The sequence below is a fragment of the Gopherus flavomarginatus genome, chromosome 11, assembly GCF_025201925.1.
Source record: "Gopherus flavomarginatus isolate rGopFla2 chromosome 11, rGopFla2.mat.asm, whole genome shotgun sequence".
Classification (NCBI taxonomy): domain Eukaryota; kingdom Metazoa; phylum Chordata; order Testudines; family Testudinidae; genus Gopherus; species Gopherus flavomarginatus.
In genome coordinates, this window is record NC_066627.1 from 47,419,016 (window position 1) to 47,432,596 (window position 13,581).

Genomic DNA, 13,581 nt, shown 5'->3' on the forward strand with positions numbered 1-13,581 from the left:
CACTAAAGCTTCCCCTTCTGTCTTCCACCATCACTCTTCGGGAACCTATCTGTCCAGCCTCTGTTGTAAGCGAACTGAGCTAGTTTAAAACTCATTCTTTCCAAATAGGTTTCCCAAACATTTACTCTCTGCAGAGGACAGCTCCTGGGGACATGCTGCACAGCTGTGCAATCTGTCTGCCCTTGGCCCTAGCGTGGTCGATGGGCATCACCACCACACAGAGTAGGGGCTTCCTGTTTGTGATACACGCTTAGTGGATTGGTTTGGTTTTGTTACAGATCCCCACTCTTCAACTGGGTGTACTGCCAGCCAGGCCTTTTTTAATCTCCTTCAGGGGTGTGAGAATCTCCATGGTGCTTTCCTAAGGCAAATAACTGTTAAGTGGGCTCCTTCTGTTTCCCACCAGGCACCACTCCCCATGAACACAGCGAACTGGATGGAGGGCACATGGCTTTGGGGTACAGCACGGATAGCTCTCGAGGCTGCTAACACGAGAAGGAGCAGCAGTCCACAGGCTAACAGCCATGTACAGCTATTGCTGAGCTACAGGGAACGCAAATGTACAAAGTATATATAGGAGAGTCCCTCCGTCCACCCCAGTCTGTGATCTGAGCTCCCAACGTGGCCTTTGAGAGACCCTTTTGGGCTGAGAGTTTTGGGGGCATCATTTGGGGATAAAGTAAATCCACTTACAGTTCTAGATTGTAAATTCTTTAGGGAAGTGACTGTCTCTTTGTTCTGCCTACCACAGTGGGGTCCCGGGCCATGTCTAGGGCTCCTAGGTGCTATGATAGTACAAATAATAAATCAGCCATCTAGTACCGGTCTAACCTTCCCTGCATGCTGGTGGCCCAGCCGACATGCTCTGACCTCACATTAGCTGATGGGGTCATCATCTTTTTCTCCGTTTCTCTCCAGTTGTCTTCCATCGTCTATATTCATTAGTGCTTCTATGCCACCACCTCAGCTGACCTTCTAATGAGTTGACCTGAGACACCAAGACAAAGATAGCACCAGCTGCCAGGTGGGGAATTTGCCAAGCTCCTCTCCCCACCCAAAATTCTGCAGCCTGCACTCCCCAACTTGAGGGCACCTCTAGATTAGGAGGAGGCTGGTTAACGTTTCACTCCCACTGGCGAGTGCAATTTGTACAGGCCTCTGCACTGCTGGGTCTCAGCTGAATCAAATGCAGAGGGATGCTGAGAATGAATCCCATTCTGGAGGCACTTCAGAAGGCCAGGCAGCCTCATGGAAGATGCGAGGCTGGACCTCAGGGCTCTGGGATGGAGTCTGAGAATGGCAAACCCATAACAGTAATCCCTACCCAGCAAGAGTCTCCTACCAGCCCTGCCCTTCCCCTCCTCTCTCTGTCCTCCGGTTCCTGGGGCTACCCCTAGTTCCCTCTGCTCAGTCACTCCCACTTCTGAGGGAGGGAACAAGCTACACCCACTACACTTGGCAGCTTTATATAGGGCACTACATCCTGTTCACAGGTGGGTGAGGGGAAGAGCTCCGGTGCCATATGAAGTCCTACCTGTTTCCGTAGGAAAGAGACGGTCTTTTCTAGGTCAGCCACGAAGGACTCAAGGTCCTGCTGGGAAGACTGGTCATGGGAATACTCTTCGTTTCTGTAAAGGAGGTGGGGGAGAGAAAGTGAAAGCTGTTGTGAAAACGTTCACTCGTGAATTTCCTGGCTGTGCAGGTATTTAAAAGTGTGACCCTGGCTATACACTCAGGTTCTGTGTTTGATGTTCCTGCTTTTCTAAATCAAAAGGAGTTTAAAGGCCAGATTCTCAAGGGTTCAAGAGCCAAGAGTCACCGGAAAAATGCCCGTGCAACTGTTTGCCTAATTTGCACAAGCAAATACCATGACTGAGTGCAAACCCCACATTTACACTTTGGTGAATCTACATACTAATTAGATGTGCAATTGCAGATTTGTTTGTGTGCGTGGCCTTAGGCTCCTGAGAGTTTGAAAATCTGCCCTACAATGTTCATTTTCTCTTGTTTTCATGTGCTTTCACCTGGCGATGACACTTCACAGGGAAAGAGCAGCACACAATGCCTGCATACGTACTGTCAACAATACAGGACCCCAATCCAGTGCTCATTAAACTCAACAGAAAGACTCCTACCATCTCCAATGGGCTTTGTCGTATTTGTGCGACATCATAGTTCCCTAAACAGCACCATAGCTCGGATCTTAGCAGAATCCAGCACTCTCTCTAGACAAAACAGCTTATTCAGTCATGTATAATTTGATATCTTTAGTTTTGCAAATATCCCTGCAGTCTAGTCCTCAGCTCAGGTTGGCAAACTTCAAATGATCACATGCACGCGCACACACAAACTGAAAACCGTTGTGACAGTAGAGAAAGGGAAGGTGAAAGATGCAGAGGTACCGCACCTTGGGATGGCAGAGTTGTGCTTAGAAGGGTTTTCTTCTGGGTAGCTGAAGCCGGGAGACCTCTTGCCCCGGAACTGCTGAGAAAGAGCATTGAACTGCCCTCTTGTTCTGCAGTCTGGAGGAAGGGAAAGGAGACCCTGGAGTGATGCTCAGTCTGGAAGTCCTGCCCTTTTGTTTGAATTTCCCCTCCCTCCAATCTCCCCACTCAGCGTAAGCCTTTGTCGTCTGAGATGCAGCTAGAACAATTACATCAAGCAGTTCTGAGCTGCTGGGTTCCACTGCACAAGCATATGGAGCAGGAACATCTCCTGGGTTGGAGCACTATTCGACATAGGGGTGAGAGCATCAGGGAGCCAGCTCCATGCCCCGATTCTGAGCGCCAGCCCCCACTGCCACATAGAACTGCAGCCACTGGCGCCAGTGGAGGACTGAAATCATTGAGTGGATTCATTGTGCCCCCTTCCTCCCCTGACATGCTGGAGGGAGGTGGGCCTGCTGGGGTACAGGGCTTGGTAGGGCCACAGCTGCACCAGCAAGGAGGGGAGCCCAGGCTGCAGCAGAAGTTAACTTAAAAAAGAATCCGGCCAATTGATTTTTCAGGACATACAATTTATTCAGGGAGTCGGCATCCTTCCCTATGAAAACAACAGACCCAAGTTTGCTACTTCAAAAGGTCCCTGGTGATCACTCCGACATTAGGGGACCCAGCTTTCTCTAGGCCACTCCAGGCTGAGTTACGCTGATTCAAAAGGGACCCAAAGGCCTGACCCTGCGAGGGGTTGCACTGCTTCCACTCCCCCAGAAATTAGTGCCCGTAATAGCATTGGCACATCAGTATCTGACCTTTCAGGATCAAACCCGACTCCTCCAGGACCGGCCTGGGGCGCGGGGTTTGATTCCCACTCCTGGTCACTTGCTCTCAGGGATGGTGGCAGTGTGGGGAGGGGGAAGGAGGGAGTGGCACTGACGGTCTCCAGAGTGAGCCCAGTCCGGCCCTTCTTGGCTAGAAGGGCAACGTTTGTGACATGATGCCTTCTGCGCAAAAGTGAGGAAGGGAAACCGGGGGGGATCTTGAAGCTCAGAGGAGCTGGGAATAATAAGGCGCCAATTCCAAGAATTTCTGGATCCTCTTCCCTCGTCTTCTTCCCTTCTTCACTAATTCCCATGGCTTGGCAAGAGCCAATCTCTCTCTCCAGCTCCACCTACCAACAGCCCCTCATGCTCAGAGCAAAAGGCAGCAGCTGCAGCTGCCTTCCACGGAGACTCCAGCCAGTCCCTTCTCCAGTTGCCCACTGGTTTTTAGGCTGCACGCTTTGGGGGTGCAACCATGCTAATGCTCCATTTGAACCAAGGGGTAGAATACTGGAGGCTGCTGGGGACTGACTGGCCACAGGACCAGAAGTGCTAGGACCAAGGGGAAGGAGGAACCCATCATATTTTGAGACTCCTGCCTAAATATAAGCAGGTTGTTAAATATACAGCGTGCATCTGTATTTAATAGTAATAATACCACCTCACACTTAGACAGTGCTTTCCATCAGTAGATCTCAAAGCATTTTCCATAGGTGAGTGTCATTATCCCATTTTACAGATGGGGAAACCGAGGCATTGAAAGGGGAAGTGGCTTGTCTAAGGTCATCCAGCAGGGCAGTGACAGACCTGGGACTAGAACTCAGGTCTCTTGGGTCCCAGTGCAGGCCACACTGCAGGCCACACTGCCTGCACAGATACACAGATATTTCTTGTGTGTTTGTACAGGGTCTGGCACAGCGAGGTCCCGGTTCATGACAGAGGCTTGTAAGCGCTACAGAAATAACAATGTTATGTAACAAGAATGAGCTGTGACTTCCTGCCTGCAGAGGAGTTACGTACATAATAAAACCATCCCTTGTATCTCTTTTAGAGAGAGAGCATAAAAGGACTCATCCCACCTGAACCCACGTGCCGACTGGCACAACAGCGGCACTGCGCCCACCTTCACAGCAGTCTTGCCACATGCGGAGATCGACCGCCGGGATCTCCTCACAGTTGACCAGGCCTTGGGGGTAGGATGCCACCCGGAACACGTCCCTTTGGAGCTGTCGGACGTGATCGCTGTTGTCACAGATGATGCGAGCGAGCGAGGTCTGCCTTATCTGAGTTACCTGGGCTGGGGTGAAGACTCCAGGATTCTCGTACCAAAACCTACAGGTGATTGCAAGCCATGGTGTCACTGAGGCTAACAAGCAGTAATGCCAAGCGAGGAGAGGCCAAGATGTGGGGAAAGGCCAGGCAGGGTGGAGGATGTGGAATGGGGTAGGGCACCAGTATTTACATTTCAGGACCTGAATTTAATTTGTGGCTTGAGTCTGAGGGTCTCACAGGCCTTAAGGGGTGACTATTCAAGTCCGACCCTTCCCCTCGCTGCGGGATATCTAGTAGAACCAGTTCCATCCCAAGACAAGCTCAGAATGGCAATAGCTATAGAGTAGTGGGTTAGGATTGTGACGCCCTGGCTCACACAGCTCCTGCCTGCATTCTTTCTGCAGGTAATCAGAGCGATCAGTGGCACTACTGATATCACACGCCCCAAATTCACCCCGAATTAAGCTCCCCACCCTGTCCCCACACCCATACTTTTCTAGCATTCCCACAGCAGATGACAACTTAAGAACCTTGAAAGTAACAATGAAGCCCAAGTGAATTAATCTTTAACAAGATAAGATGCCTGAACTGCCATAAGTCCTTGAGCAGATACACAGAAGGGAGGAGAACAGAGCCTGCCCTACATCCTTATTCCCCTACCCAAAGAACCATCACAGCCTTGGAACCCAGGTGAAATCAGGAATTGCTCCTTTCGTGTCTCCCCAAGAGAAGTGATCTCCCCAGGCAGCATACTGGGGGGTTTGGTTTGACCAGAGATGATGGTACCTATCCCCATCTCTGAGTCTTTGGAACTGTGTTGCTAGCAGGCACATCAGTGTTGGTCCAACTCTGGTCCCAGGGACAAGATCTTCCACCATCAGTGCTGGAAACAGGTCAATGTTTTTCGTAGTCCCATATAAACTGCACAGTGAGAGGCAAAAAGGAAAAGATTATCAGAGGGTGGAAAGCGATCTTGGCTGGCATATTGCTTCAGTTGAATAGGAATCTGGGTACAAGGAGTTCATCTGGGCAACATTTGGACAGTAACTACTGTGAACTACCTAGATGACAGAAGGGAGGCCTAACTGCACAGTAAGGAGTAGCAACCCAGACAGACAACAGGCAATTTAGTCCTCTTGGAAAATAGCTACCAGGGACTCAGGTTGAAACCCAAAGAGTAACATACCAATCCCCTGATACAGTACTAGAGGTTGAGAAGTAAGAGATTGCTTGGAAGTCTCCAGGTATTCTAGTTGTTATACCACGGCCATCACCCTGGCTTCTAAACCCCATCACAATAGAGCAGATCAGTTGACAGGTGCTAGGGGAGGGCAATATCATTGGCAGACTGATCTTTAAATTTTAAAATTCAAATTTAAAATTAATTCATGATCCAAACCACAGTACCTCCTGAGCTTTTCCCTGATCTCCAGGTTTTTGATCTCGTTCCGGAGGTCTTCAAACTCCTGTGCCGACGTGAGGTTGCAGAAGACCCTGAAGTCGTTGTATGGGGGGATGCCATGGTCCCTCCCCCGCTGGATGTTGATTGCTGCCAGGTCCAATGAGACAGAGTGCGCCATGGAAAAGAGCTTCTCGGTCAGTTCCATGTTCAAGAGCTCAGAGGGTACCCGCATTTTCCCAGGGACCCCGAACAGACCACGGAGGAGAGGATCAATCCCTCCTTCCTGGGTGATCCTGAAAGGGGAGAAGAAGGCCTTGTGTAAAGGGATGTGGCCTTGGCGAATGGGCTGGAAGGTTTCATTCAGCCGATATAGGACGGGGTTGATCAGTGTGTGTCCGAACCGGAAGGCCGCGGTGGCGAAGGCATTAAGGATTCCAGCGTTGACGTTGGGGTCATATCCTTTGTATTCACCCAGCACCTTCATGCCAGCTTCCCCGAGGATCTTGGGAAACCAGTGTGCATAGGTGATATGCTGCATCTGGGCGCCCACTATTTTGCGCGCCTCGTAGTAGAGTGTGTCCCCATCCCAGTGGGGATTCAGGGTCTGCAGCTCGGCGGCAAGGCGGTTGTGCTCCCGGAACCAGAGTGTGTGCATGGCTGTGAGGCCCAGTTGCTCATTGGCCCGGTGATCCCCAGCCAGGAAGCACAGCACGGGGCTCTCGTTCTCGTCTCGCATACACTCGGTGGGCGGCCCCACTGCAAACGGGAGGAGGTGTTTCCCTGAGCTGGGCACCACCTGCCCTTGTTTCAGCAGCCCTCTCTGGCTACTCAGGTCCCTCAGCTCCTGAGATTCCTGCTCCGTGCTGCCGTAGACGTTGGAGGCGTCGATGTAAGAGGTCAAGTGGTTGATCTGTTCCCTGGGGTAGACGGAGTTCATCAGCAGAGAGGTCATCCCGCTGCCACACACGGGGCTAGAGCGGACAAAGAACATGCAGCGCCCGTTCCTCACCCGGGGGTCGTTCTCTGGGATCATGACTGAGAAGCATGGTGGGTCATTGGTGCACACCTCACTGCAGGGTGCCCCGTCCGAGAACCGCGACATGCTAATGGCTGCCACCGTCTGGTCCATGTCGTGGTCCAGAAACTGGCCCCACTGCATGAGCATGTGAGTGAACTGGTCGTCAGAGGTGATGGTTTCTGTCCCTATCATGGCTGTGGAGACAAGACGAGGCAGCGGCAGGGGCAGCTCCCTAGAGTCTTCCGCCAAAGAGAAGCCCCGCGGCAGGTTAAAGCCATTCTGGTAGGCCGGCTTGAGGAGGCGCTGGAAGGCTGTGAGGGACGCACCCCACATCGGGTGCTGGAGATTGTTACAGGAGCCATCGTGGGTCCTGTACTGCTTGTGAAAACAGATGTCAGAGCAGTTGGGTGTGCGGCGGTGGGTGGAGCAGCCAGACAGGTTGGCGATCACATTCAGGTAGTGAGGGGAGACCAGGTCATTGTAACGGTAGCCTGTGAGGGAACTCCAAAACAACATATTAGAGCATGGCCATCGGAGACACACACTGTGCCACCCCACACGAGGGCTAGCTGGGATCTGTCATCAGTATCCTGAGGGTGGACAAGGCCATGTGATCACTGGCCGGTATGTGGAGTGTAGGGCCTGCGACTGATTGCGAGAGGGTGAAGGAAGAATAGTGAGGTACTGGCTCCATCATGGAGTGGTGGATGGAAGCAGGGTTTGGTATAAACATTACAGAGAGGGTCATGTATGATGTTATGGTGTCTGGGCCGGGCCATGCCATGAGGGTGGGCTTGGTTTCCAGTCCCTAATTGGTACATTTGTTTTGTTTTTATGTCTTTATAGTCATAAGATGGCTGCCATCTGAGCACCTCACAATCTTTAATGTAGGTATCCTCAGAGCAGCCTTGTTGAGTGGGAAGGCATTATCCCCCCTTGACAAATGAGGAATTGAGACACAGAGACAGACTAGAGCTGTGGCTACACTACAAGAGCTACAGCAGCATAACTGCAGCTACTCTGGTTTTGTCTAAACACTTGCTCCAGCAATGGAAAGGGCTTTTCCATCACTGTAGTAAATCCACCCCCTTCATAGACGATAGCTAAGTTGATGGAAGAATTCTTTCATTCATCTAGCAGTGTCCACACTCGGGCTTAGGTCAACTTAACTACGTCTCTCAGGAGGGTGAATTTTTCACAGCCCTAAGACATGTAACTAGGCAAACCTAAGTTTGAGGTGTAGACCAGGCCTAAGTGACTTGCCCTAGGTCACTGGAGAAGCCTGTGGTAGAGTGTGGAAGTGAACCCAGGTCTAAACCACTGGGCTATGCTTTCCACTTTACAGGGCATTCTATGCTCTTCATGTCTATAGTTGAAAGTCGGATGGAAGATGATGGTCAGGATAAGGGGTAGAGTTAATCGCTGGTGTTGGATCCTGGACAGTCTATGTCTCTACTTACTGATATTTAAGTGTTTTGAACTTTTAGTACAATGTTCTGACTTCCCACCTTGCAACACTCTGGCGTTGCTGTTTTTTAACTTTATTCTCCCTCTGAATTTCCTGATGTTCTACTGTCGGATCAGAAATAACCTGTCATACCCGTGCCATTCATGTCCACGATCAATCCCTGCTGGACATGGTCTTGGATCAGTTGCAAGGTTCTTTCAAAGATCTCGCCAGCCCGGGCTGTTTCGATGGTGTAAGGATCCCGGGGGTAACGGAAGAGTGCCAGCAAGTCATTGGGAGTTTTGGGTCGCCTGTTTCAGAAAATTAAAAGTGGGCTACAAGGGATTCTTGATTACTGAAATGAATATTTCCCTGATGTTAACAAGATGTTTCAGGAACCCTGAGTCACAGTCTAGACTAGGGGTCGGCAACCTCTGGCACGCGGCTCGCCAGGGTAAGCACCCTGGCGAGCCAGGCCAGTTTGTTTACCTGCCACGTTCGCAGGTTTGGCTGATCGTGGCTCCAACTGGCCATGGTTCGCTGCTCCAGGCCAATGCGGGCAGTGGGAAGCGGTGGCCAGCACATCGCTCGGCCTGCGCCACTTCCTGCAGCCCCCATTGGCCTGGAGCAGTGAACTGTGGCCAGTGGGAGCCGCGATTGGCCGAACCTGCGGACGCAGCAGGTAAACAAACTGGTCCGGCCCACCAGGGGGCTTACCCTGGTGAGCCGCATGCCAGAGGTTGCCGACCCCTGGTCTAGACCTATTCAGGAGAGATATCCCAACAAGTCTTTAGGTTAGTGATTCCACATGTCTGCTTGCTAGACCTGATCAGGAAAGGATTCCACCCCCACCCCAATGAAAAATAATTAATGAATATTTTCATAATTATTCATAATTTCAAAAATGTTTCAGTTTTTGGAACCTGAATACCATAACATTTTGGTTGAAGGCCAATTTTTTTTGGGTTTCTTATGAAACCCCCCAAATTTTCAATTAAAATACATCTTTTATGAAATTTCCATTTAATCCTTAGCTACTTTTTGTCAAGAAAAAAGTTCAGACACATATTTTTTGGCCTGCTCCACTGTCCCACAATGAATGAAGTCACCTGCATTTATATACTGACTGTGCTGATCCTTTATTTCTTTGTGTGCTCTGTCTCTTTGAACAGCTCAAGATTACAATCCCATTCCTCTTCCAGCTGTATTGTCTCCTACAAAACAGTCTCAAGGGACTTGAGAGATGGGATTCCTTTGTAAGACAATTCTACAGTCAAACGGGTCTCCCTGTTATGATTTTTTTACCTTGCTATCTAGCCTATGTTTACTAATTTGGATCACCAGAAACCTGAGATGGAATTATAGCAGAGAGGTATAATACATGCTTTCAGAGCATCTCCACCCAATGTATTTTTAATCTCCATCGGCTGTTACTTCTGCAGCTCAGATCTTATCCCCAAGCAGGCTTACTTGCTAAACAGCTCAGTGCGCGTTGAATTGATAGCATGGTCCACACTGCTGATGGCTTCCTGTATTGATGTGGCTACAAAGGTGTCGCCACTCCGACCAACGTCCGTGGCTTTCAAGGAATCAAGAGAGAATGAGAAAATTAAATGACTTCATTTTACTTTGGTTTTCCAACCCTGAGAGAACGTGGCGAGGCTTTTGTGCATCAGTGTCCACTACAAAATAGAACTTCATTGCCGTATGTCATCAGAAACAACTTGGGGTAGGTTTGTGTCTCAGTTTGCAGGGTAGTTATGAACTGAAATCACTGCCCCAGCATACAAGAGACCACATTGCAGGATGACAATATGCCATCTTAGACCTAGGGAGCACCCCAAGATTTGGTCTGTGAACAGTCGCTTGCATAAGATATCTGAATTTGCTTCAGCTGTAGTTGACCCACTGTCATGTTCACAGATCTTCTAAAGAACATGTTAACTGACAGGTATGTTCATGGCAAGAGCGAGTTTTTTAACATGAGCCTGTATGCAGGAGTATGCACTTCAGAAACCTGATTCTAAGGGTATGTCTACACTTCAATTGGGAGGTGTGACTGTATCATGTGAAGACATACCTGAGCTAGCTTCAATCTAGTTAGCTTGCTCAAAAATAGCAGTGAAGCAGCAGCGTGGGCAGTGGCACAGGCTTGCTGCCTATGTACAACCCTGGATATGTATTCGAACGGCTAGCCCATGCTGCCACCACTTCAGGGCTGTTTTTAGTGGCACTAGCTAGATCAAAGCACCTCCTGATTGCTGGGCAGAATCAGACATACCCTACATGTTTCCCCTGCCCACTCAAGAACCAGACAATACCTTGTGGCCAGCACATCACATCAAAGGTAATCAACCCAGCTCAAATGTGAATATTGACAGTGGGAACTGACATGCAACGTGTGCTGTTGGAAAACAAGCTAACCACCACGAACAAATCACATTAATTATACTGTGAGTAATTTCAAACAACAAAGAAGTTAGACACCATCCTAAACGCCTCACGGTCAATTCATGCACAGAGAAGGAGACGAAATTAATCTAATAAATGATGTGCTATGCAAGCTATTTATGCATGCTTGAGAAATGTTTTTAAACTGACCTTGCTTTTCTTCCAATTTTTTCCTCCTCGATTCTTCTCTTCCTTCCAAGGGTTACCACTGTGATGTTACCTCCCTGGCTGCTATTTGTTACAATCTCTGCTTCTCCTATCTTCTTATACAGAGCAGTAGTGTGAAAAATGGAGAACGCCTCCCTCCCCCAATGGATTAGGGTTATTAGCAAGCATTTAAAAGCTTGTCATTGTATTGGCAGAGCTGTTCTCATTCTCCCACCCTTTGCAAGCCTGGGTGTCTGAATGACCTGCCCGTAAGGAAGCAAAAGGAGTAACATAACTGTCCTCTAAAAGTACAGGCATCCACACAGGAAATATGTAAGCAGAACAAGAGAAAGAGAGAACCTTGTCGAGATAAAGCCAAGGGACACTGTACCAGTGATTGTCAGCTGCATGGTGCTGGATGTGAATCCAAAGGTATTCCTGGCTATACACTCATATCTGCCCTGATCAGCCACTCCCAGGTCTCGAATGGATAGGGTCCCATCTTGACTTACATGGAACTTGCCGCTGTCTGTGATCTGAATACCCTCCTGTGACATGATCAAAAAACAGGAAGACGTTTCAGAGAGAATCCCTAAGCCTAGACTCTGCTCCAAAACACACACACACAGCTGTCATTGATTGGCATGGCCAGCAGATGTCAGGAGATCTCTGTGCAACACAGAAAAGTATCTGAAAGCAAAAAAAAGGGCATCAGTCCTTTTCACCCCTCACCCTACCCCCAGCAATTGTTTTGACTGGTTTCACTCGTGTCCAGCTTCCCACCTCCCTCTGCTGCCAAACATACATTGTATAGTTCTGAAGGAGCTCCGATATGAAACCGCAAAACTACTAACTGTGGTATGCAACCTATCACTTAAATCAACCTAGATACTGGATGACCAGAGGGTAGCTAATCTAATGCCAATTATTAAAAAAGATTCCAGAGGCAATCCTGGCAATTACAGGCCTAACTTCAACACCAGGTAAAATGGTTTAAACTGTAGTAATAAACAGAATTCTCAAATACATAGATGAACGTGATATGGTGTAGAGTCAACATGGCTTTTATAAAGGGAAATCATGCCTCACCAATCTATTAGAATTGTTTGGGGGATCAACAAGCATGTGCACAAGAGTGATCCAGGGGATCTAGTATAGCTGGACTTTCAGAAAGCCTTTGACAAGGTCCCACACCATGGACTCTTAAGCAAAGTAAGTCGTCATGGGGTGGAGGGAAGGTCCTCTTATGGGTCAGTAACTGGTCAAAGAATAGAAAACAGAGGGTAGGAATAAATGGTCAGCTTTCAGACTGGAGAGAGGTAAATAGTGGTGTCCACCAGGGATCTGTACTGGGGCCAGTCCTGTTTAACATATTCATAAATCATCTGGAAAATGGGGTAAACAGTGAGGTGGTAAAATTTGCAGATGATACAAAACTACTCCAGATAGTTAAGCCCAAAGCTGACTGCAAAGAGCTACAAAGGGATTTCACAAAACTGGGTGACTGGGCAACAAAATGGCAGATGAAATTCAATGTTGATAAATGCAAAGTAATCCACACTGGAAAACAATCCTAACTATACAAACAAAATGATGTGGTCTAAATTAGTAGCTTCCACTCAAAAAAAGAGATTTTTGGAGTCATCGTGGATAGTTCTCTGAAAACATCCACTCAATGTGCAGCGGCAGTCAAAAAAGCTAAGAGAATGTTAGGAACCATTAGGAAAGGGATAGATAATAAAATACAAAATGTCATACTGCCAATATATAAATTCATGGGACGGCCACACCTTGAATACCGTGCGCAGTTCTGGTTGTCTCATCTCAAAAAAGTTAATATTAGAGTTGGACAAGGTACAAAGAAGGACAACAAAATGATTAGGGGTATGGAACAGCTTCCACCTGAGAAGAGATGAAAAAGACTGGGACTGTTCAGCTTACAAAAGAGACAACTGAGGGGGGATAAGTTAGAGGTGTAGAGGAAGTCCATTAGGAAGTGTTATTTACCTCTTCATATAACACGGAAATCAGGAGTCATTCAATGAAACTAATAGGCAGCAGATTTAAAACAAACATAACTAAGGAAGTCCATCTTCACACAGTGCACAGACAACTTGTGGAAATCACTGCCAGGGGATATTGTGAAGGCCAAAAGTATAACTGGGTTCAGATAAAAATTAGATAAGTTCATAGAGAACAGGTCCTTTAATGGCTATTAGCTAAGATGGTCAGGGACACAACCCCATGCTCTGGGTGTCCCTAAGCCTCTGACTGCCAGAAGCTAAGACTGGATGACACAGGATGGGTCACTTGATGATTATCTGTTCTGTTCATTCCCTTTGGGGCACCTGGCACTGGTCACTGTTGGAAGACAGGATACCTGACCAGATGGATCTCGTCTGACCGTTCTTATAATCCATATATATTCATTCATTTTATGTATTACTTTTTCCTCCATATTCTATACTAGCTTAGAGGCAGGAAGCTGGGATCGTTCTGCTGCAATACAGACATTAAAATTTGAGAGGGATAAGTATCAACAGGTTTGGTTCAGATGAGGAATAAAAATTTAGAGGCTTTTCTGA

At 48.3% G+C, this 13,581-nt stretch overlaps 1 protein-coding gene across 1 annotated transcript in view; it reads right to left on the reverse strand.

Moving 5' to 3' along the window:
• Positions 1 to 892: 892 nt before the first annotated feature.
• LOC127030991 (peroxidasin homolog) overlaps positions 893 to 13,581 on the reverse strand; it is a 58,114-nt gene continuing 45,425 nt past the window's right edge. Inside the window, exons 14-22 of the mRNA XM_050917669.1 lie at positions 11,388 to 11,544; positions 9,869 to 9,977; positions 8,552 to 8,709; positions 5,939 to 7,442; positions 5,318 to 5,452; positions 4,383 to 4,591; positions 2,408 to 2,522; positions 1,535 to 1,628; positions 893 to 988 (exon numbers count right to left, since the gene is read on the reverse strand). Of these exons, the coding sequence (XP_050773626.1) occupies positions 893 to 988; positions 1,535 to 1,628; positions 2,408 to 2,522; positions 4,383 to 4,591; positions 5,318 to 5,452; positions 5,939 to 7,442; positions 8,552 to 8,709; positions 9,869 to 9,977; positions 11,388 to 11,544 (2,577 nt within the window). The remainder of the gene's footprint in view (positions 989 to 1,534; positions 1,629 to 2,407; positions 2,523 to 4,382; positions 4,592 to 5,317; positions 5,453 to 5,938; positions 7,443 to 8,551; positions 8,710 to 9,868; positions 9,978 to 11,387; positions 11,545 to 13,581) is intronic.